This window comes from Natator depressus, chromosome 8 (genome assembly GCF_965152275.1).
Source record: "Natator depressus isolate rNatDep1 chromosome 8, rNatDep2.hap1, whole genome shotgun sequence".
Lineage (NCBI taxonomy): Eukaryota > Metazoa > Chordata > Testudines > Cheloniidae > Natator > Natator depressus.
The window spans coordinates 34,738,625-34,760,365 of record NC_134241.1 but is presented as its reverse complement, the minus strand read 5'-3'; the positions used below and the strand labels follow the sequence as shown (position 1 = coordinate 34,760,365).

The window sequence follows — 21,741 nt, the reverse complement described above, 5'->3', positions numbered from 1 at the left end:
GAAACCGAAGCAATAACCCCAACGTTATTGTGCCCAGCCACAAGGGGGCAGTAGGAGGCGAGATAGCAGAGCAGGACTTGCCCCAAGAGCACACTTTTGCGCACCACTGTCCCGCACTTTCCCTCTTGTGCAAAGGGGCAGAGGGTCAGCAGACACCACTGATTTCAGAAAGAATTAATCCCAGTGGGCCTCGGTCTCTGGACTGAAACACCCCTAAAGCGCAGGGTGGCTGAATCTGGGGAGGGGGTTCTCATCCGTCTAACGCCTGCACAAATCCCTTCTTTTGTGTTTCTTTACCACCCTTGAAATCTCTTCCATCTCAGAGCCCGTGTTCCCATTTCCACCACTGAGCAGTGGTGTAGCCAGGACGGGACACTTGGGTGGGCCCCGACTTCAGGTGGGTGGGTAATGACAGGTGGCAGGGGAGCGGGGGCAGGAGGGATCAGGGCCGCTTCCTCACCACCCTCTCCAGCCGGCCTTGCAGGGGTCGATGGACACGCTGGCCAGGCGTGCACCTGGTGAGTGGGGTTGGGGTGTGGGGGCTTGTCCCGCTCTGTCCACCTGGCACTCCAACCAGGTAGTGGGGTCGGGGTGCGGGGGCTTCCGGGCAGAGTGGGGTAAGCCCCTATTCCCCAGCTGGAGCGCCGGGCGGAGCAGGGTAAGCCCCTGCACCTCGACCCCACTCCCTGGCAGGAGTTCTGGGCGGGCAGGCATAGTGGGGCAAGTCCTGGGGCCAAAGCAGCGCCGGGGCTGGGGGCTGGGGGTGAACCTGGATGCTAAGTGGGTGACAGTGAGCTCACAGTCTCTCACACTTCCCTAACATACACACACACTGTCTCTCTCACACCCGGACTGGCTCTCACACCCAATACACTCTGTCTCTCACGAGTCACAGTCCCCCAATACAGATTGTTACACTCCCCAACACTCACTATCACACAGTCCCCCCACACACAGTCACACACACACTGGCTCTCTCTCTGGCTCTCTCACGCCCACTGGCTCTCTCTCTCTCACACACACTCACACACACATTTGTATTATTGTTGTTATTACTGCTTGGTACTTCCTGTCAAAATGCTCATGGTGAGCCAGGAGTGGCTAAGGGCTGCAGGAGGTCCATGGGCTCTGGCAAGATGCAGCCCCCATGTGGCAGCGTGAAGCCTGCCTTGAACCACTGCTGCAGCATCTGCGGCATACAAAGGTCGGTGTGTGTCAGCAATGGGGGACAGTTCTGGGGGGGTCTGTGGCCGGGGGTGGTGGCTGTGCCCTCTTGACACACTGGGGTCAGTGGCACTGGCTGGGGACCGCCTTCAGTGAAGCAAAGGGGCACTAGTTTAACAATACTGCGTAGGGCCCCATAAATCCTCAGGACGGCCCTGGAGCTAGGCTAGGAGGAGCAGAGGGTCTTGCACATGTTTTCTTGGAGCTCTCTTGGTGTTTCTGCTGAGTTTTGCCCTGACTATGTAGCAAATCTACCCGGGTTTTGCCCCCGTGGTGGCAGTTCCAAAGCAGTTCCCAGGCTTTCCGCTCAGACCCTTCCACTGGGCCCAGCTTCGGTCCCAGCTGGCTTCATTACAAATGGGTTGCTCGGCTGGGCTTAGTGCCATTGTGCTGGTCAGTTCTAGTTTGTTGCTGCCCACGTGAGAGCTGACCAGGCAAAACAAGGCCTTATGCTCTACTTGCCGGCATTTCTCTGTTAGCCCGTCTGTCACGTGGCAGTTTCTGAAAACCACAGCCGATCTGTTGCAGACTTTCAGAGGCCATTCTAGGCATCAGTGGGCAGAGCTCTATGGATTTGGGTGACAACTGGAAAACCAGAAAAGCCTGATTTCCACAAAAATCCCTGTTTGCTCACTCTGGATAGAGGGGTGAGGCAGTGAGCTCCCAGTGAGGGGTTAGAGTTGGAGCAGGGCTTTCTCTGCCTGCAGCACCAAAGGGCACTCTGTGTCATTAATTCCTGAGTTGTCCTAGTCCTGCCACTGCCGCTGATGGCCTAGGAAAGGGACAGCAGTTACCTATCCGACAGGGCTGCTGTAAAGTGCTTCATGAGCGCTGAGCATCGTTAAGGTGTATCATGCAGGCAGAAGCAGGGATCAGCTACCTTCTTGTCTCTGCCCTTCTCAGGTCCCCATCAGCTCTTGGGAACAGGCACTGCCTGGTCCCTCCAGGGTGCACATCTGAAAGAACCGAAGTGTGTTTCAAACGCACATTGTGACAGCCACCCAAATCTATTTATTTGAAGCTGCTTTTCGCCCGGGACACACAACTGAGTATTGGGTGCGTCTGAGCCGCTGGGGATCATGAGGCAATAAAACCACAGTGTTGGAATACTGGTGGGTCTTTGGCAATCCTCAACTCCCAACATTGCTCTTCTCCAACAGAGCCATTGTCCCCCGGCGACTGACTGACCAGAGCTGGCCTCCGGCCCCGCCACGAGACATTTCACAGGTAGGTGATCTCTATGACATTAGGCTCCGCGTTTATGCAGGGTAGTTGGTGCTTACAGGAGCACTGGACGCTCAGCGCAGCAGTGTCATTGCTGCCCGATTCTCCCTGGTAGTTCTGAGCAGGCTGCATCATGCTGCTTTTCCTTTTGGAGCCCAGTTTCTTCCAATCTGTTAGGTGCACCCCCTTCTCCAGATCCTGCGGCATGGGCTCATGGTACAGGGTGACCTGCAACGTGCACAGCTGCGGGCCGTAGCGCACCAGCACAATGATGACAACAGCCAAGAGGACGAACGTGATCACAATGACCGTGATCATGGGAAGGGCGTCAGCCTTCTTGGTCACACCCGGGACAACAGAGCCTGCAGTGAATCCAGCCAAGTCCGGAGGCTCGGGTTGCCTTGGCTGGCTGCTCAGGCTGGAGATATTCATTGCTGAGGGATGGACTCTCACCTGTGGAGAAGTAAAGCAGATTGGACATATGTAGCATGTCATTTGAACCATTCTAGTCTGTTACTGCCCAGATGTCACTTGGCTAAGTGAAGTGAGAGCCCACCTGCAACTCAATGACATTTCTCTGTTTGGAGGTAACCCAGGAACTTTTGAATGCTGCAGCTGATCAATTGCAAAATTCCTGGGGATGTTCTAGGCATCAGCAAGCAGAACCCTATTGGTTTAGGTGAACATTGGAAAAGTCTGAATTCCACTAAAATCACCATTTGATCACTCTGGATACAGGGGAGAGGCAGGGGAGGGTCAGGGCTAGAGTTCACTTCACTTGACTGTGTCATTCAATACAATTTCAGTGCAATGGGTCCTCCGTTCCTGTCCTGAACTGTGGTGTGGCACCCAGCCCTTGCCCTCCTGTTCCCCTGGCACTAGTGGATCCCGGCCCCATAGTGACCCTTCCATGGTATCCTCCAGAGCAGGGAGATCGTGCCGGAGGGCCCAGGATGAGGGAGATCCAGTCACGGAGGGTCTCCTATACACATGGATCTAAGGGGGATGATTGGGCCTAGTGTAAGGAGTTTAGGATACGCGTGTTTTGACTGAGCCGATAATCCCAAATTACCTGCAGCTATCTGCACTGTGAAGTACCTGGGCAACACCGAAATGCTGCTCTGAAATATGCTGCATTCTGGATCCTCTGTGATAGGGGTGGGATTCATCCCGGATTATCAAGAAGGAAGAACCCTGTAGCCCTCACTGTGGGGGAAGGGCTAAGACCTGCGCAGTTTGCTCTCTTCGACCTTGCAGAAGCTATCTTGGATAAACCACATTGACAGTAAAACGAGAGCAGCACAGCAGATGTGCCATTATTATCCACGGGCAACTTGACACCAATTGCCAGCAGATTATCTGAAGAAAGGGATTATTTAAATGCCTGGTACAATGGCTGCCAGCTCACCGTTCTGTGGGTGGGAGCAGCTGTTTGTTGAGTGAGGTGTTTAAACACACAAGGATGCTCAAGCTAGCAGATCATTTTTTCATTCCATTTGCCCAAATTCTGTTCGTGGGGTAGTGCCGGGTCACTGGTACCCTGCAGCATTCTGTCTGCACAGGGCAGAGGCAGGTAGCTTCCCTCAGGGTCTACAAAGGCAGTATAGCCACACCTTTCCCTACCACTTCTTTATCAAGGATCTGCAGAGGCAGATTAAGGTTTCATGGGGCTCTGGGCCAGGGCAAGTGGAGGGGGCCGCTCCACCCCTTCTGCCTGTTGTCCCGCCCCTGTTCCGCCCCTTCCGCCTGCAGCCCTGCCCACACCCACACCCCATTTTGCCCCTTCCCCCCGCAGCCCAGACCTTGTCCACCCACGGTCCCATCTCATTCTGCTCCCCCGACCCCTGCAACCCGTTTACTCCTTTGCTCCCCCCTCCCCCCCCCCGTTGGCCCAGTGGCTAATCCGCCACTGTCAGCAAGCACTGCCCTCAGGGCCTGTTGCACAACTGGGACTGGAGCCATGGCCAGGTCCCAGCCCATCCAGTGTGCTGGCCAGCCCAAAGTCTAGCACTGCAGGCAGTGCTGGGTCTAGAGCCCAGGGGCGAGTGATTAGTGGCTCATCGGGGTAGGGTGACCATACATGCCATTTTGGCTGGGACAGTCCCTTTTTTGGCCCTCTCCTGGCAGCCCCGACTTTTCTGACGAAACTGGGCATTTGTCCCATTTGCTCTTACCAACTGATCAGGGCAAGAGCAAACTGGACAAAGGCACAGTTTTGCCAAAAAAGTGGGGTGGAACCCCTAGCGTGGCGCAGAGGAATGTGGAGGGGGAGTAGCAATGCCAGCCCCGTGCCAGCGGGAGGGCTAGGGAGAGTGGCTCGGGCAGGTGGCAGAGGGCTGGCCCCATGTGCAGGGGGCTTCAGGTTGGGCTTAGGCCAGGGGAAGAGTGGGGCCTCAGGCAGCCCCCGTGCAAGGGTGGCGGGGGGCTCAGGCAGGCCCAGGGCGCTGAGGGGGAAGGAAGACCTCAGGCCAGCACTGTGCAAGCAGGAGGCAGGGAGGGTTTGGGCTGGCCCTGCGGGGGAGGGAGACCTCAGGGCGCCCCACATGGGGGAAGGAGAGGGAGGTCTTGGGCTGGCCTGTTGGGTGTCCTGTTCTCCCTTTGGGAAAATATGGTCACCCTACTCAGGGGAAACCAGAAACTAGCCCAGTATTGCGTCACTAATTTCATAGATTCCAAGAGAAGAAGGAACCCTGAGGGTCATGTGATCTGACTTCCTGTGTAACACAGGCCAGAGAAGTTTCGGAGTAGCAGCCGTGTTAGTCTGTATTCGCAAAAAGAAAAGGAGTATTAGTGGCACCTTAGAGACTAACCAATTTATTTGAGCATAAGCTTTCGTGAGCTACAGCTCACTTCATCGGATGCATTCATCCGATGATGAGCTGTAGCTCACGAAAGCTTATGCTCAAATAAATTGGTTAGTCTCTAAGGTGCCACTAGTACTCCTTTTCTTTTTACAGGCCAGAGAACTTGCCCAAAATATTTCCTAGAGCAGATCAGTTAGAAAAACATCTTGATTTAAAACATTGTCAGCTTTAGAATCTACCACGACCCTTGGTAAGTTTTTCCAATGGCTAATTACCTCTCTGTTAACAATGTTTTCCTTCTTTCCAGTCTGAATGTGTCTAGCTTCAACTTTCCATGTAAATCGAGTAAACACAACACCCAGCAGCCACCCCTAGAGGGAGTCTGGGGAAGGAGTCAGGAGGGGGAAAGGAAAACGGAAGGATGGGCTCTGACTAGCAACGCACACGTTTAATGTCAAGCATGTGTAGTCCAGCTGAAGTTAGCGTGAAGTGAGTGGGGCTGCTCATGTGCTTAACGTTACGCGTGTGCTTACATGTGTTACTGAACCCGGACCGTGCAGAGCTTGTGTGAGTTGCTCTAAAGAATCCACTGGAGGGCCCCTCCCCCCACGGTCCTCCAGACACTTGTGTATCTCATTCAAAGTGCAAATCGCTGAAGCACTGTCAGGGAATCAACTGCTCCACAGCAAAGTCAGCCTGAACTGGGAGGCCTGCCTGTCTTTATCAAGCAGGGAATGAGGACTGTAGCTGTTCTGAGCTGCCTGGGTCTGTCTCCCAATGCTACCATATCCCATCTCCTGCCAGGGCACGCTGCGTTAATTTCAGGTGATGTAAATTACATTTGAGCAAAGAACTTATTCTGCAACCAGAGTAGAAACTGAAAAATTCTCAGCTCCCTTCCTCTAAACCTTTCCAGCAGAGGCTCTCAACCTTTCCAGACTATTGTACCCCTGTCAGGAGTCTGATTTGTCTTGCGTACCCCAAGTTTCACCTTGCTTACAACTTGCTTATAAAACTACTTGCTTACAAAATCAGACATAAAAATACAAAAGTGTCACAGCACACTATTACTGAAATGTTACTGACTTTCTCGTTTTTCCATATCATTGTAAAATAAACCAATTAGAATCTAAATATTGTGTTCACATTTCAATGTACGGTATATACAGCAGTATAAACAAATAATTGTATGCAATATTAGTTTGTACTAACTTCACTCGTACTTTTTATGTAGCCTGTTGTAAAACTAGGCAAATATCTAGATAAGTTGATGTACCCCTGGAAGACCTCTGCATACCTCTAGGGGTGCACGTACCCCTGGTTGAGAACTACTGCTTTATACCCTGCCCCTGCTCTGTCAAATTCCCCAGTCAGGGCAGTCCAGTCTCTTCACAATGCACCAGGATTTGTGTGCAGCTTGTGACCAGGACACAGAGTATCACTGAGAAAATGTGTCATAAATGAATGTGAGAAGGGAGGTTGTGAGCTGAGGGGGGAGGAAGTGACTCAGTGACAGGGAAGGGGAGGGGGGTTGAAGAGAAAAGGAAGCAAAGTGAAAGAGTACCCTGCAGCTCAGGTAATACCTTAGCTTTCCAGTCCCGGTGGGAGTCCAATTCATCTCTGGGGAGAAGCTCTGAGCCTCAGGGTAGAACTCCATAGAAATGGCTCCCGGCAGGTCAGATGGGGACTGAAAGTGCTTTACTGGAACCGGACTCACTCAAGAAACTGCCACATCATTACACACACACACCTACTCATCCGGGAAAGAGGAAATGTCTCTTCACATGCGCTTATGCTGGACTTGTGCCATGCCACATCACACTTATGTACACACATGAGGTAGAGAGAGGCACTGCATCACACAGGGAAATGCCACATTATTACTCTTTTCAGAGTAGCAGCTGTGTTAGTCTGTATTGGCAAAAAGAAAAGGAGTACTTGTGGCACCTTAGAGACTAACCAATTTATTTGAGCATAAGCTTTCGTGAGCTACAGCTCACTTCATCTGATGCACAAAGTGGAAAACACAGTGAGGATGTTTTTATACACACAGACCATGAAAAATTGGGTGTTTATCACACAAAGCATTCCTCTTCACTCACATGCCAGAGTTATATCCCTTTACCCAGGAAAATACCCCCTCACTGCAGCTACATGTGCGCATTCACAGCACACACACAGATCCAAAAGTTTGTCTCCTGCACCCAATTTCCCTTCATTTCCTGGGAAAAAAATCCTTCCCCCCCCCCATTTTTATACTTTTCCTTAGATGTTATTGGGTTTTTAAATAAACAAACTACAAAACTAACCCAGTCTCTCTCTCTCTGTGCACCATGATCCTGGCCAGTTTGTCCAAGCAAACTCATCAGAGTCAGCTGAGACATTGCAAAAAGTGCCCCAGCAGGTGAACTTTTGGTGAGCACAAGAGGTGCACTGCTGATCTCATGCCCTGAGTGGGTCCATTTTCTTGGGTGAACTAGTCAGTTTCCTTGTGTGTTCCCTCTGGTCAGTTTCTCAGTACTTTGCTGTGGAAAGCCATTTAGGAGAGAGTGGAGTGTCAGTGCCTGTTTCCAGCAGTGCCCACAAGGCGCCTGGCTCTGGACAAACACAAAAGGAGGCTCAGCCCCTGCCATGCAGCATTTACGCTCCCGATGCAGGCTATTCCCTTGCAGTTTTATCAATGAAAAACACCTGTCTGTATATAAAGAGATCAACTGTAGCCTTGATATTCTAGCAGGACTAGGTCCTGTTATAACACAATGGGGAAGTGGATTTAGTCCATTCAGGGCTTATTTTGAACTCACATGTGATTTCTATAGGGGAGAAAGACTCAGTGCTGTGGGAACTTCTGATATACCTCTGTGTGAAATGCCACCCTCTCGTACAAGAGCTCAGAATAGTTCTATGCTGGAGACAACTAGTCTCGCCGGGTGAAACCCACTGAGAATGCACATGATCAGCACTGCACAATCCACCCGCCCCTTTCTCTTCACATGCTTCTGCATGTGCTCATGGATCTAATCCCCACTCTCTGAATGGTCACTGGATCTAGTTTCACTCCCATTGAAACTGAGGAAAGGATGGCAGGACACAGCCATCATGATAGCAGAAGTAACTACGGCAGGCATCGTGCAGTAAAGACTGAACAATTTATTAGCACACTGCAGGCCTCTAACTGGCTCTATAACACAGCCCTGTCCTGAACTGTTTGTACTAATATCTCACCTGTGTTATTCCACACAGTATGATGGCTGCCCCTCTCTCAGGGACTTATCTGAGTGTCTCAGCTCCTCTGTGGGGCAAGACAGGGCTGTTATACCCATCACCGATGGGAAATTGAGGCACAGAGCAGCTACACGACTGGCCCAAGGTCATATAGGAAGTCTGGCAGAGCAGGGACTTGAACCTAGGTCTTCCAAGTCCCATATTAGTACCCCAACCACTGGCCCCATCTTCTCTTTTCACACCGACCAGCAACTGTGATTCCAATGACACCTGCCTTTTCCAGAGGGAGTCATAAGGGCCACACGACATACAACTGGTACGTAACAACCAGTCAATAACAGCCACTCCAAGGAACATGGGTCCTCTGACTCCAGTTCCACAGATCCGGATACACCTTCCACATCCTGACATCCCATCACTCTGTGAAACTGGGGTTTCCCCTTCACTGGAAAGCAATCTGCTAACTAGTCCACGAATTGTCCACTCCCTCCTCTTACACAAATGATTAGAGTTCAACTGCTCTTACCTTGATGGTGGCTTTCAAAGAAGTGAGCTCAGGCAAACATCAACTCGGGACTTCATATGTATGGAGAGGAAGGGGCTGGATATGTCTCTGTCCCTTCCCAGCCCAAGAGGCTTAATGCAGAGATTTAGCTGGGTTGCGGGCTGCTGTGACCTGGAATTTGTACTCATTTCAGAATGAAGTAAAACCTTAATCTAGAGATTAATCTCTGAGTGCCACATCTGTGCAGAAAGGGCTGTAACGGATAATTTGTAAGGCTACGTTTTAGTCACGGGTATTTTTAGTGAAAGTCATGGACAGAGGACGGGCAATAAACAAAAAGTCACGGCCCCGTGACCTGTCCATAACTTTTATTAAAAATACCTGTGACTAAATCTTACCTGCTGGGATGGGGGCACTCCTGAAGACTGTTGCTCGGGGGGGGCATCATGCCGCTGGGGGGGGGGAACAGCCCAAGGCCCCCTGCCGCTGCTGGGGGGGATGGCCCGGGGCCCCGCTGCTTCTGGGTGGGAGGGGAGGCCCGAGGCCCTGCCGCCACTGCCACTAGTCCTAGACCGCTGCTCCGGGGTAGCGCTGGGGACCAGCTGCCTGGGGCTGCCAGAGCACCAGCCAGTGCAGCTGGCCCCAAGGCTTCCCCCACTGCTGGGTGGTCTTGAGGTCAGCCGCACCAGCACTGCAAAATTCACAGAAGTCATGGTGTGACATTATTGACGTGAACTGTGACTGTATAGATCATTGTTGCAACCAACGTCCTACAGTTTCACCAAATCTTGTACAAAGGAGGTCAAGTAGACAAATTGGAGGATTGGGCCAAAAGAAATCTGATGAGGTTCAATAAGGATAAGTGCAGGGTCCTGCACTTAGGATGGAAGAATCCAATGCACCGCTACAGACTAGGGACCGAATGGCTAGGCAGCAGTTCTGCGGAAAAGGACCTAGGGGTGACAGTGGACGAGAAGCTGGATATGAGTCAACAGTGTGCCCTTGTTGCCAAGAAGGCCAATGGCATTTTGGGATGTATAAGTAGGGGCATAGCGAGCAGATCGAGGGATGTGATCGTTCCCCTCTATTCGACACTGGTGAGGCCTCATCTGGAGTACTGTGTCCAGTTTTGGGCCCCACACTACAAGAAGGATGTGGATAAATTGGAGAGAGTCCAGCGAAGGGCAACAAAAATGATTAGGGGTCTAGAGCACATGACTTATGAAGAGAGGCTGAGGGAGCTGGGATTGTTTAGTCTGCAGAAGAGAAGAATGAGGGGGGATTTGATAGCTGCTTTCAACTACCTGAAAGGGGGTTCCAAAGAGGATGGCTCTAGACTGTTCTCAATGGTAGCAGATGACAGAACGAGGAGTAATGGTCTCAAGTTGCAATGGGGGAGGTTTAGATTGGATATTAGGAAAAACTTTTTCACTAAGAGGGTGGTGAAACACTGGAATGCGTTACCTAGGGAGGTGGTAGAATCTCCTTCCTTAGAGGTTTTTAAGGTCAGGCTTGACAAAGCCCTGGCTGGGATGATTTAACTGGGAATTGGTCCTGCTTCGAGCAGGGGGTTGGACTAGATGACCTTCTGGGGTCCCTTCCAACCCTGATATTCTATGATTCTATGATTCTAAGTAAGGTGTCTATGGAAAGATTGTAATTTGCTAGTTATAATTATGCTGTCTGTATGTGTGTATCATATTTGTATTTGAAGTTATGAATATTGGCTATGTACTTGTATCTCAGTGTGTTTGATTCTAAGTAGCCTCAGTGAAGCATTTGGTCAGCTTCTTGAGAAAGGACTATTCTGAGTAAGTGCCCAGTCAAGAAACACTTACCTGACAATGGACTTTGGGAGATGCCAATCCACATCTGAGCTTTCCTGGGAACATTCAAACAAACATGTAAACAATGGCATAGGTCTGCAAAAAGCTGAATCATTCATGGACATGTGACTTGCTCAGGTGGCTACAAACTCCATCTTGTTGCTGTGATTTTGCACAGAAGAACAAAGGGGTTTCCGTCCAAATGAGAGAGAGAATATAAAAGGCCCTGGAAGCCTCTCCATTTTGTCTTCAGCTGGCTTAAGAGATGGCCTCTCCACCACAAAGAGATGCCTGAAAGAAACTGGAACAAAGGACTGTATCTATGGGGGTGTGAGTGATTGCTGGACCCAGGCTATAAACCACAACGTTGGTCTAAAAAGGATCGGCCCAGACCAGGAAAGAGTCTAGTCTGTGAAAGAAGCTTATTGGGACATCTCTGAAGGTGAGATTTGCCTGTATTCAGTTTCCTACTGTATTATTCTTAGACTTGCCTTGTTTGTTTTATTTTGTTTGGTAGTTTACTTTGTTCTGTCTGTTCTTACTTGGAACCACTTAAATCCTACTTTTTGTACTTAATAAAATCACTTTTGCTTATTAATTAACCCAAAGTAAGTAATTAATACCTGGAGGAGCAAACAGCTGGGCATATCTCTATCAGTGTTATAGAGGGTGGACAATTTATGAGTTTAACCTGTTTAAACTTTATACAGAGTAAAACAGATTCATTTGGGGTTTAGAGTAACAGCCGTGTTAGTCTGTATTCGCAAAAAGAAAAGGAGGACTTGTGGCACCTTAGAGACTAACCAATTTATTTGAGCATGAGCTTTCGTGAGCTACAGCTCACTTCATCAGATGCATACTGTGGAAATTGCAGAAGACATTATTATATACACAGAGACCATGAAACAATACCTCCTCCCACCCCACTCTCCTGCTGGTAATAGCTTATCTAAAGTGATCATCAAGATGGGCCATTTCCAGCACAAACCCAGGTTTTCTCACCCTCCGCCCCCCCACAGACAAACTCACTCTCTTGCTGGTAACAGCCCATCCAAAGTGACCACTCTCTTCACAATGTGTATGATAATCAAGGTGGGATTACAACTACAACTACAATACCCACCTGCGGAAGTGAAGAAACAGATTGATAGAGCCAGAAGAGTTCCCAGAAGTCACCTACTACAGGACAGGCCTAACAAAGAAAATAACAGAACGCCACTAGCCGTCACCTTCAGCCCCCAACTAAAACCCCTCCAACGCATTATTAAGGATCTACAACCTATCCTGAAGGATGACCCATCATTCTCACAAATCTTGGGAGAAAGGCCAGTCCTTGCCTACAGACAGCCCCCCAACCTGAAGCGAATACTCACCAACAACCACATACCACATAACAGAACCACTAACCCAGGAACCTATCCTTGCAACAAAGCCCGTTGCCAACTGTGCCCACATATCTATTCAGGGGACACCATCACAGGGCCTAATCACATCAGCCACACTATCAGAGGCTCGTTCACCTGCACATCCACCAATGTGATATATGCCATCATGTGCCAGCAATGCCCCTCTGCCATGTACATTGGTCAAACTGGACAGTCTCTACGTAAAAGAATAAATGGACACAAATCAGATGTTAAGAATGATAACATTCATAAACCAGTCGGAGAACACTTCAATCTCTCTGGTCACGCAATCACAGACATGAGGGTCGCTATCTTAAAGCAAAAAAACTTCAAATCCAGACTCCAGCGAGAAACTGCTGAATTGGAATTCATTTGCAAATTGGATACTATTAATTTAGGCTTAAATAGAGACTGGGAGTGGCTAAGTCATTATGCAAGGTAGCCTATTTCCCCTTGTTTTTTCCTACCCCCCCCCCCCCAGACGTTCTGGTTAAACTTGGATTTATGCTGGAAGTGGCCCACCTTGATTGTCATGCACATTGTGGGGAGAGTGGTCAGTTTGGATGAGCTATTGCCAGCAGGAGAGTGAGTTTGTGTGTGTGTGTGTATGGGGGTGGGAGGGTGAGAAAACCTGGATTTGTGCTGGAAATGGCCCACCTTGATTATCATGCACATTGTAGGGAGAGTGGTCACTTTGGATGAGCTATTACCAGCAGGAGAGTGAGTTTGTGTGTGTATGGGGGTGGGGAAGTGAGAAAACCTGTATTTGTGCTGGAAATGGCCCACCTTGATTTTCATGCAGGTTGTAAGGAGAGTGGTCACTTTGGATAGGCTATTACCAGCAGAAGAGTGAGTTTGTGTGTGTGGTTTTTGGAGGGGGGTGAGGGGGTGAGAGAACCTGGATTTCTGCAGGAAATGGCCCACCTTGATTATCATACACATTGTGAAGAGAGTGGTCACTTTGGATGGGCTATTACCAGCAAGAGAGTGAGTTTGTCTGTGGGGGGGCGGAGGGTGAGAAAACCTGGATTTGTGCTGGAAATGGCCCAACTTGATGATCACTTTAGATAAGCTAATACCAGCAGGAGAGTGGGGTGGGAGGAGGTATTGTTTCATGGTGTCTGTGTATATAATGTCTTCTGCAATTTCCACAGTATGCATCCGATGAAGTGAGCTGTAGCTCACGAAAGCTCATGCTCAAATAAATTGGTTAGGCTCTAAGGTGCCACAAGTCTTCTTTTCTATTTGGGGTTTAGGCTCCCAGAAAGACTGAGCGCTGGGAAAGTCCCCATTAACTGAGAAGCCCCTGGGCTAAGTGAATCTTAGTTTCTGTGAACTGCAGGGGGGCATGGCCCAATCTCTTGGTCTGTGCTGTAGCTCACTGGTGTGTCTAGCTCAGCAAGACTGGAGTGGAGGGAAGCCTCCTCTGACAGGGGGGATTTGTTCTCAGTAGTATCCCAGCAGATATAGGGACAGTCTAGAGGGATCAGAGTAGCAGCCGTGTTAGTCTGTATTCGCAAAAAGAAAAGGAGTACTTGTGGCACCTTAGAGACTAACCAATTTATTTGAGCATAAGCTTTCGTGAGCTACAAGGAGTTTCTGTGGCCAAACCTGTCACACACGGAAAGCGTGACTTCCATGACCTCTGTGAATGATTTGCAGCCTTAATCGTTTGCAAAGGCAGTTCTGGGAAACTAGCTAGCTCCTCTCTCTCTGTGTGTGCTTGTTTGTTTGTTTGTTTGGATAGCTTTAAAGTGGGCCATTGAAATGTAATGAACTGGAAAGCACATGCCAGCCACGCCAAAAGCACCGTGCAGCCCCTGTGTGGCGTGCTCTTGCTGCAGCCTTGCCAATGGCACAGAGACCAGACGCCTTGCACGTGCCAACAGATGGGGCAGTTCTTAAAGTGATGGTGGAGAACAACACACTGGGACTTGGGGGTGCCCCAGGCATGGAGACTCCCAGGCACTTTAGCGAACTCAGCTGGAAACGAGGCAATGGGCCAAACTGGACCGTGGAGTCAACAGGGGCAACGCCATTGACTTCACTCAGAGCTTCACCTGTTTTCACCAGGGTTCAGGTTGTCCCATCACACCTATAAACTTCAAGAAGGACCATTTGGATCCTGAGCCAGAGAGCAGAACCCTCAAAGTCTGGGGTGGTGGGATGCAGGGGTTTGGCACAGCTGTGGTCCAGGTGTGCAAGGCAAATCTGGATTCGGATTCCAACCTCTGTCCCAACTCCACTGCAAGCCTTAGAGACAGTTTGTAACCCATGGGTTGGTTTTAGCCCCTCCCTAATATGAAGCCCAGGAGCTGGTGGAGTGAACGAAACCCACCTCCCCAAAACAAGCCTCCTCCTAAGGGAACGACTGGCCTTCAGCCTTGTCCTGAAAGATGCCCTGTTGCATGTGGGGAAGACCCTGACTCCCATCTTCTATGTATAATTTTGGGAAGCCAGGCCCAGAGGTGGATTAAGGTTTTGTGGGGCCCTGGGCCAGAGCAAGTGGGGGCCTCCTTCCCAGCCCTTCCACCTGCGGACCTGCCCAAAGCCCCACACCATTCTGCCAATTCCCTGGCCCGCCCCTGTTCCACCCACAGTCCCACCCCATTCTGCCCACCCCCCACACCCCTTCTTTGCTGCTTTCTGCCCCTCCCACACTGCGGCCCCAAGACCAGAGAAGCTCTGTCCCCCCGCCAAGGTCCCGGGGCCGCAGGGGGGTGTGAGAGCTCCCCAGCCCTGAGGCCGCGGCTTCCCCCACCACCCAGCTCTTCTGCCGGGGACGGAGTCAGGGCACTGGGGCTTCCCCCCGCCTGGCGCTGCTGCCAGTGAGTGGGGTTGGGGCACAGAGATTTCCCCTGCCTCAGCACTTGTCTGCAGAGGGTGGGGCGTCCGTTTTTCCGGAGTCCCCACAATTGGCCGGGGCCCCTGGGCACGGGCTCCACGGACCTATTGGCTAATCCACCACTGCAGCCAGCCAGCCATGCCCATTTCATTCACTGTGACAGGGCAGAGGGCAGCAGAGCTGCCCGGCTAGCTGCTGCTGGAACGCTGCCAACCTCGATGGAAGCTTCTGGCTCCATCCCTACTCCCCAGCTGCTGCCACAAACAGCCTTGGGCTCTGTAATGCAGGGGCCTTGCCACCAGCCAGCCTAACTGTGGCAGAAACCCCAAGGGGCACAGGAGTGTTCCCCACCCCATGGCTGGGGAAAACACCCCTCTGCGCCGGTCCTGAGCTCTGTCAAAACACGGATGGTACCTCCGGGCAGGGAGGAGAGCCGGGGATGTCTCGGAGACTGGGATGCTGGTGGTAGGGGGCAGATAGTGCCAAAGGGACACCAGTGAGCAGAGCCCTGCAGGAGAAGGCACCTGCTTAGATGAGCCCTAAGCCATGCTGGGGCAAGCTTCTGGTCTGGCAGAGCACAGAGAGTCATCTCAGGTAACGCCTTCCCTCGCAGCAGAGCTACAGAGGGGTGCAGGAGCGGAGCTCGGCTGTCAGCCGGAGGGGAGCTGGGCCGCATGACCTGCAAAGCAGTGAGAACTGCAGGGAGTAGCTCCCCTGCATGCTGCAGTCCTGGAGTCTGTGTGATCTCTGTGGCGAGCTCCTGCCCAGACCCTGAACTCCCAAGGTTTGCATCTGGGCATGCCTCAGTCCTGCAGAGATCCTCAGCCTAGGCTCTCGAATGAGATGTCTCAGGCCACAGCCGGGCTGGGAAGTATGGTGAGTGAGAGCTGCATTTCCCAGGGTGTTTCGGTGGGAAGCGCAGGGATATGGGACCATTACAAACAAAAGGCCCCAGGCCTGCCATCACCTGATTGGGCCAAGGAACCAACCAACCAAACTAACCCCTTTTCCCCCATACCTGAGAAATGTCCAGTCTGGGCTGGTTCTTCCTGAATCCAAACCTGTTCGGCCACCTGTAAGTTCCATGGGGGCTTCCTGACGGTCTGGGTAGAATTCAGAGCGGTCAGAGCACAGGGTCCAGTGCTCCCCAGTCCTGCAGCTGGACAGGACACTCCTTGTCACAGAACTCGGCTCCAGAATTTATTTCATTTTTTAAAAATTGTTTCTACCTCTTCCGGGTATGGAGTAACCCTTCCAAATGTGACCTATGCATCAAGCACTGCAGCATGAGCTGCCTGAGCATGCAGACAGCCTGCAACAATAGCTCTGTGAGGCACAAACTCCTCCCATTTGTCTCAGGATGTTAACCCTGGAACATAATGATGATATTACAATGTCAACATTGTTAACGATTTCACCATTCATTATGACAGCAGGAAATTCCAGCTGATGTTCTTAGCTAGGAAACAGTCTCCAAAATCTCCAGCTGCTTCTTACCCAGCTGCTAAAACCTTCTGCTTCCCCATTGACAACTTCTAGCATGTGGTTGGCTGTTATCAATACAAAAATTTATGGCACGTTGAAAATGTTGGGGCACAGTGAAATAAACACAGCAACACTGGACTGGATCGGAGTCCTCGTCCATCTAGCCCAGAGTCCTGTCTCTGACAATGGCCAGTACCAACTGTTTCAGAGGTAGGTGTAAACCCCTCCACAAACAGCAGACAGGAAAATCTGCCCTCCAGGAAGGCCTCAGCCTAATCCCTAGGGGCTAGAGATTGAATGTAATACCCAAACGACACCAGTGTCTGCACTGAGTGCAGTGCTCCATTCACATTTAACTCTGCCCCAACCCTCTAGTTTGGTGCTTGCCTGAAGCTGCCCTAGCTGTGCACAGCTGGTGACCTTGCTGCAGAGTTTAGGCTCAGCAGGCCGCAGGGCTCACGCTGGCCTTGCCGAGCACTAAATCGCTGCTAATATTCATGCTGTAGCTCATAGGTGCCGACTCCGTGGGGGCTCCAGGGCTGGATCACCCCTGGGGGAAAAAATGGTGGGTGCGAAGCACCCACTGGCAACCCCCCCACCAGAACCTCCCCTTCACCCCCAGCGCCTCTTGCTCGCCGGCGGGCCCCGCAGATCAGCACCTCCCCCTCCTTCCCAGCGCCTACCGTCTGCTGCGGATCAGCTGTTTTGCAGCGACAGGAGACACTGAAGGGCGGGGGGGAGGAGTGAGGGGGCAGTGTGCTAGGGGGCAGAACAGGAAGAGGTGGGGCACAGTGGGGGTGGGAATAAGCAGGGTGGGACTTTGGGGGGGAAGATGTGGAGTGGGGGCAGGGGCAGGGCCTGGGCGGAGCCAGGGGGAGCACCCCCCAGTAGATTAGAAACTTGGCGCCTATGCTGTAGCTTCCAGATGCTTCCCAAATATGAACCAGCTGGATCCCCATAGCACCCATGAGCTAGTGCAGAACTGAGCCAGATCAGCCTCTGCCAAGGCCCTGAGTCAGCAAAGCACTTCCCTTGAAAAGCGGGTGCTCAAGTGCCACTGAAGTTAAAGAGACTTAAGCCCATGCATAAGTGCTTTGCCGAACAGGGACCTAGATCTGTGCATGCTGGAGTGGTCCCTTCCATGCAGAAGGGGTGCTCAGCCCCACCCTCCCAAGGAGCCTGCTCCATGCAGCATGGGGACAGGGGTGGCTAGACTGGGGTAAGGAGAATGCAAACCATCCCCCCCATCTTATCCAACCTCAGGATGTTCATTGTGTAGCTCTTTTCCCTCCCCCTGGCTCTGCTCCATTCAGAGGGACTCCATCCCAGTTAGCACACTCCACTGGGCCCACCCTGACAAGGGGTGGGAGTAGGGGGACAGGCTGCCAGGGCGTTGTAGAGGCACAGGCCCTCTGCAGGGATATAGAGCTTGGTAAACTGGGCATAAGCAAACAATGTGTGTTTTAATGTGGCTAAATGTCAATGTATACATCTAGGACCAAAGAATGCAGGCCACGTTTACAGGCCGGGGGACTCTATCCTGGGAAGCAGGTGTTAGGTGAGAAAAATTAAATATGAAGCAGTTATGCCAACCGAACCAAAGTCAGGCCAATAAAGGTTGCTGGGAAAGTCCCTGAACAAGATAAATAGAATAAAAGAATACTTGTTTAAGTTGCAGGGAGTAAGAAAAAAGGGGAGGCTCGCATTTTTGTACCAAATGTTCTGGGAACAGTTTGTTGAGATAGGAGGCACTAATTTTCCACTCCCTGTTTTTGTGTTATGTCTGTTCTTAACTCCTCGTCTCCTGGTTGACACCCATACCGATAAGAAAGTTAGTGAAGCATTACGATTTGCTAAAAGTTATCTACAATAAGGGGTAGAAGTGCATGCATAATAAAGAAAGAGGATTTTAACTAACATAGCGGAGGGGTGGACTGCTTTATGAATAAATCTGTGACGCGACGGAACTGTCTATAAAAACCTATTAGTTTTACTTAGAGGCTGCTGGTTCTCTTTGGAGACGGGCTGCTCTCTATTGTTGTGTGCACTCCTCAATAAAGAGCTTTGTGTTTGGACCTTGCTGGTGTTGCCTGTCTCTCTCCGGTCAGACAACGAACCTTGCCGTCTGGGGTTTGAGTCCTCGTCACAGGGACTCTGAAAAGCATTTGGGCTTCCTGGCAGATAATCAGCTGAACATGAGCTCCTAGTGCTACGCTGTAGCCAAAAGGGCTAATGTGATCCTGGAATCTCGAGTGGGAGCAGAGAGGTTTTTACCTTGGTATTTGGCACTGCTGGAATCCCGTGTCCAGTTCTGGTGCCCACAGTTCAAGCAGGATGCTGATAAATTGTGGAGGATTCAGAGAAGAGCCATGAGAGTGATTAAGGAATAGACAACATGCTTTATAGTGACAGACTCAAGGAACTCAATCTATTTAGCTTGACAAAGAGGTGACTTGATTACAGTTTATAACCCTCAGGTGGGGGATTGTTGGGGAGACTTTCTCCTATAATAGCCTTTACCCCAGCAGTGGGTGCTCGCACCCATGATGGGCACTTTTCCCATACACAGTCACCCTCTGAGATAGGCAGCAGAAGTAAATTACTCAAGGCTAACGTCAGAGGCAGGATTAGAACACAGGACCTCCAGGCTGCTAGCCTTGTGCTTAGCCCACTAGGTCATACCACCAAAGTACTGGTATTGTTGCTACACAAATAAATACCGTAAAGAAGCTATGTAAGCACACAGCAAACTGGGCCCGCTGTGTACATTTATTGCTGTTCACCTCCAGTCTGAGAAGAGTTCCCTGACAAAAATGCTGCCAAGATTTCCTTTGCATTCAGTAAACTATGTCTCATATCCTTTTAAACCATAATGGGCGAAAACAGAGTTCCATGGCATGAGCTCTCCTGTGGATTCAGTCTGTTTCCTTCTATTATTTAACAGGAAGTTCCAAAAGAATCAACCCAGGCCAGCAAATTTCTCCTCGCACCTCTTTCACTCACAGTATGGATAGAGCAGGCTGCGCAGGCACAAGTTACCGAGACGATGCTGGCCCTGAATATCCATCTGCTCTTGTGGGTATTTGGCTGCGTTCATTTTATAGGTAAGGCAATTAAATCACACTGCAGAGGGGAGGGGCAGATTTTAAAAAGAGGTTGGCTCCCATTTAGGCAGCTACAAGAAGTGTCCGTCTTTTCAAATGTTCCCAACCCCCAGCAGGTCCAATTGAAACTCTCAGAATCTGTTTAAGTGCTTATATTGGGAAATCAGCTCTTTAGAAAATCTGGCCATGTTAGCACTTCTAAAGTTTATTTCAGAGGAATCACACTGGGATAAAAGAACGCCTATCTTGTGATAACGTAGGGACATTGAGGTGGTTTATAGTATTTAATACACCACTTTGGTATAGAGATAGTTGCTAGAACTACTGCATTTTGAAATGTGCAAAATATTATTGTCCTGTAAAGTATTTTGCCCCTTCCTCTTGATTGTTCATTTCCTGTAGCTGTAAATACAAATAATGTAGGGCTGTGGACAAAACACTGAAATAAGAACGTGAATCCCCATCCTTATCCAACTGAAGTTTTGGAAGCAGACAGAGATTTAATATTCCAGATTTTAACTGTTTGTTAACACCTGATGTTTGGATGCAGGGGCAGAGCAAGTGTTAATCCAGAGCCAGCGATTAATGTTTTGAAGTGTGGCCTGCTGCTTTTCCCTTTGTTGTAGGCAAGCGGGGCGTGCGTTGTATTGACAGAGTGTGGAGTAGCTGTGTTTGTTTCTCTATTTAATTGGAGGCAGTGGAAGGGACTGCAAAGTTACTTACTGCTGTTTCTATAATAAAAAAAAACAAACCTCTTCCTGCATTTTTTGGATGAGAGGTTTTTCTTATATAACGAAACCATATGAAAAGTTGTCCATGAGGCCGAGGCATTGCGGTGTGGTGAGAATAGGGTTTACAGCATGCAGATCAGAAAGCCGAGAATAAGCCTGTGCAGGTCACACAGAATAATGCTATTGACTCTTCAGTTGCTAGCTGTTCATTTATCATGTCATTCTCAGGAGCAAGAGCCTACGTCTTTGAAATTATATCCAGATGATGACTGGACCAAATTCATCCCAGATGTAACACCCCTGGCTTCAGGGGAAGAAGGGATTTTTGCCCAGTAACTAGGTAAATGATTTTAACAGAATTAGAGGGGTTCCTTAGTATGCTATTAAGCTTTCTAGCAGTTCTGGAGAAGTTGGCCTCTCCGCAACAATGCTGGTTATTCCACAGAAACCTCTCCTGTGGCTTGACAGACCTGCCGTGTCACCCAGCTCTCCAGCTGCATTTTGGATCCCTTGGCTGGTATTTAAACTCAAATCCATCTGCCTGTTTACTTCTCTCCAGAAGGCCTGTATTCTTGGACTACCTCCCCGGGCTTATCCACCGTGTTGGGAGGCAGTCTGGCCGAGTAGGTAGGGCCCTCAATTAAGTCAGGACACCTGAGTTCTAGTCCTGTCACCTTAGGTAAATCTCTGTGCTGGTTTCCCTTTGTCTGTTTAACGAGTACGCTCATTTTAAGTTTGTAGGGTTTACTGTAGGATTCAGTTACGGCCTCTGGTCAGCAGCCGGCCATTTAATATGTTGGCATATTTTGTCTCACTCTGTTATTCTTCCATTGATATGACCGTTCAGAACGTAACTCTTCCGGCTTGTCAGTTTTAATTTCAGAGCAAATTCATACGGATGTGTGTGCTGCACTTTATTTCAGTTCCCTCGCAGCTGGTGAAAGGGTCTCTGTGTGACGGCTGTATGAGGCTTAGCGCAAATGGCAGAGGACTGAGAGCAGTGCTGTTTGTCATCAGATACTCATCAGCTTGCAGGGGGCAGCTCAGGTCTGCTTTTGAAACAAAGATACCACAGAAGAGCTGTATGTACCAGTATAGGAAGGGTGGGAATACCATGCGGAGAGAGACTGTGCTTAGCATGTCACAAGAGTATATAACTAAAAAGTCCTGGGAGGACGTGAAAGAAGATCAGGAAAAAATTCCTAGCAGTGAAATGTATTAGATGGTGGCCTATGCTCCTGAGGAGAAATGGTGGCAACCCCATTGCATGGGCCATTGCAAACTGGGCTGAACAGTCTGGGGAACAATATGTTGCTGGCCAAGGGAGCAGTGTGGGGGACAGGAGGAGTTAAAGCTAGTTTT

At 50.2% G+C, this 21,741-nt stretch overlaps 2 protein-coding genes across 5 annotated transcripts in view; one reads left to right on the top strand and one right to left on the bottom strand.

The window, feature by feature from the left end:
• Nucleotides 1-1,252: 1,252 nt before the first annotated feature.
• SMIM33 (small integral membrane protein 33) lies at nt 1,253-16,116 on the bottom strand. Of its 4 annotated transcripts, none has more exons than XM_074962131.1 (2): nt 16,078-16,116; nt 1,253-2,901 (listed from the first exon to the last, which is right to left on the bottom strand). In XM_074962131.1, the coding sequence occupies exon 2, from the start codon at nt 2,878-2,880 to the stop codon at nt 2,446-2,448; it is 435 nt and encodes a 144-aa protein (XP_074818232.1). In that variant the 5' UTR covers nt 2,881-2,901; nt 16,078-16,116; the 3' UTR covers nt 1,253-2,445. The 4 variants fall into 4 exon arrangements, with proteins under 4 accessions (XP_074818232.1, XP_074818230.1, XP_074818231.1 ...); XM_074962129.1 differs by lacking the exon at nt 16,078-16,116 and adding an exon at nt 9,004-9,107; XM_074962130.1 differs by lacking the exon at nt 16,078-16,116 and adding an exon at nt 6,836-6,863.
• Nucleotides 16,117-19,514: 3,398 nt separating this feature from the next.
• The window catches only part of ECSCR (endothelial cell surface expressed chemotaxis and apoptosis regulator), a 49,519-nt gene continuing 47,292 nt past the window's right edge, over nt 19,515-21,741 (top strand). The window contains exon 1 of the mRNA XM_074962128.1: nt 19,515-19,648. Within this exon, the coding sequence (XP_074818229.1) occupies nt 19,591-19,648 (58 nt within the window). The 5' untranslated portion in view covers nt 19,515-19,590. The remainder of the gene's footprint in view (nt 19,649-21,741) is intronic.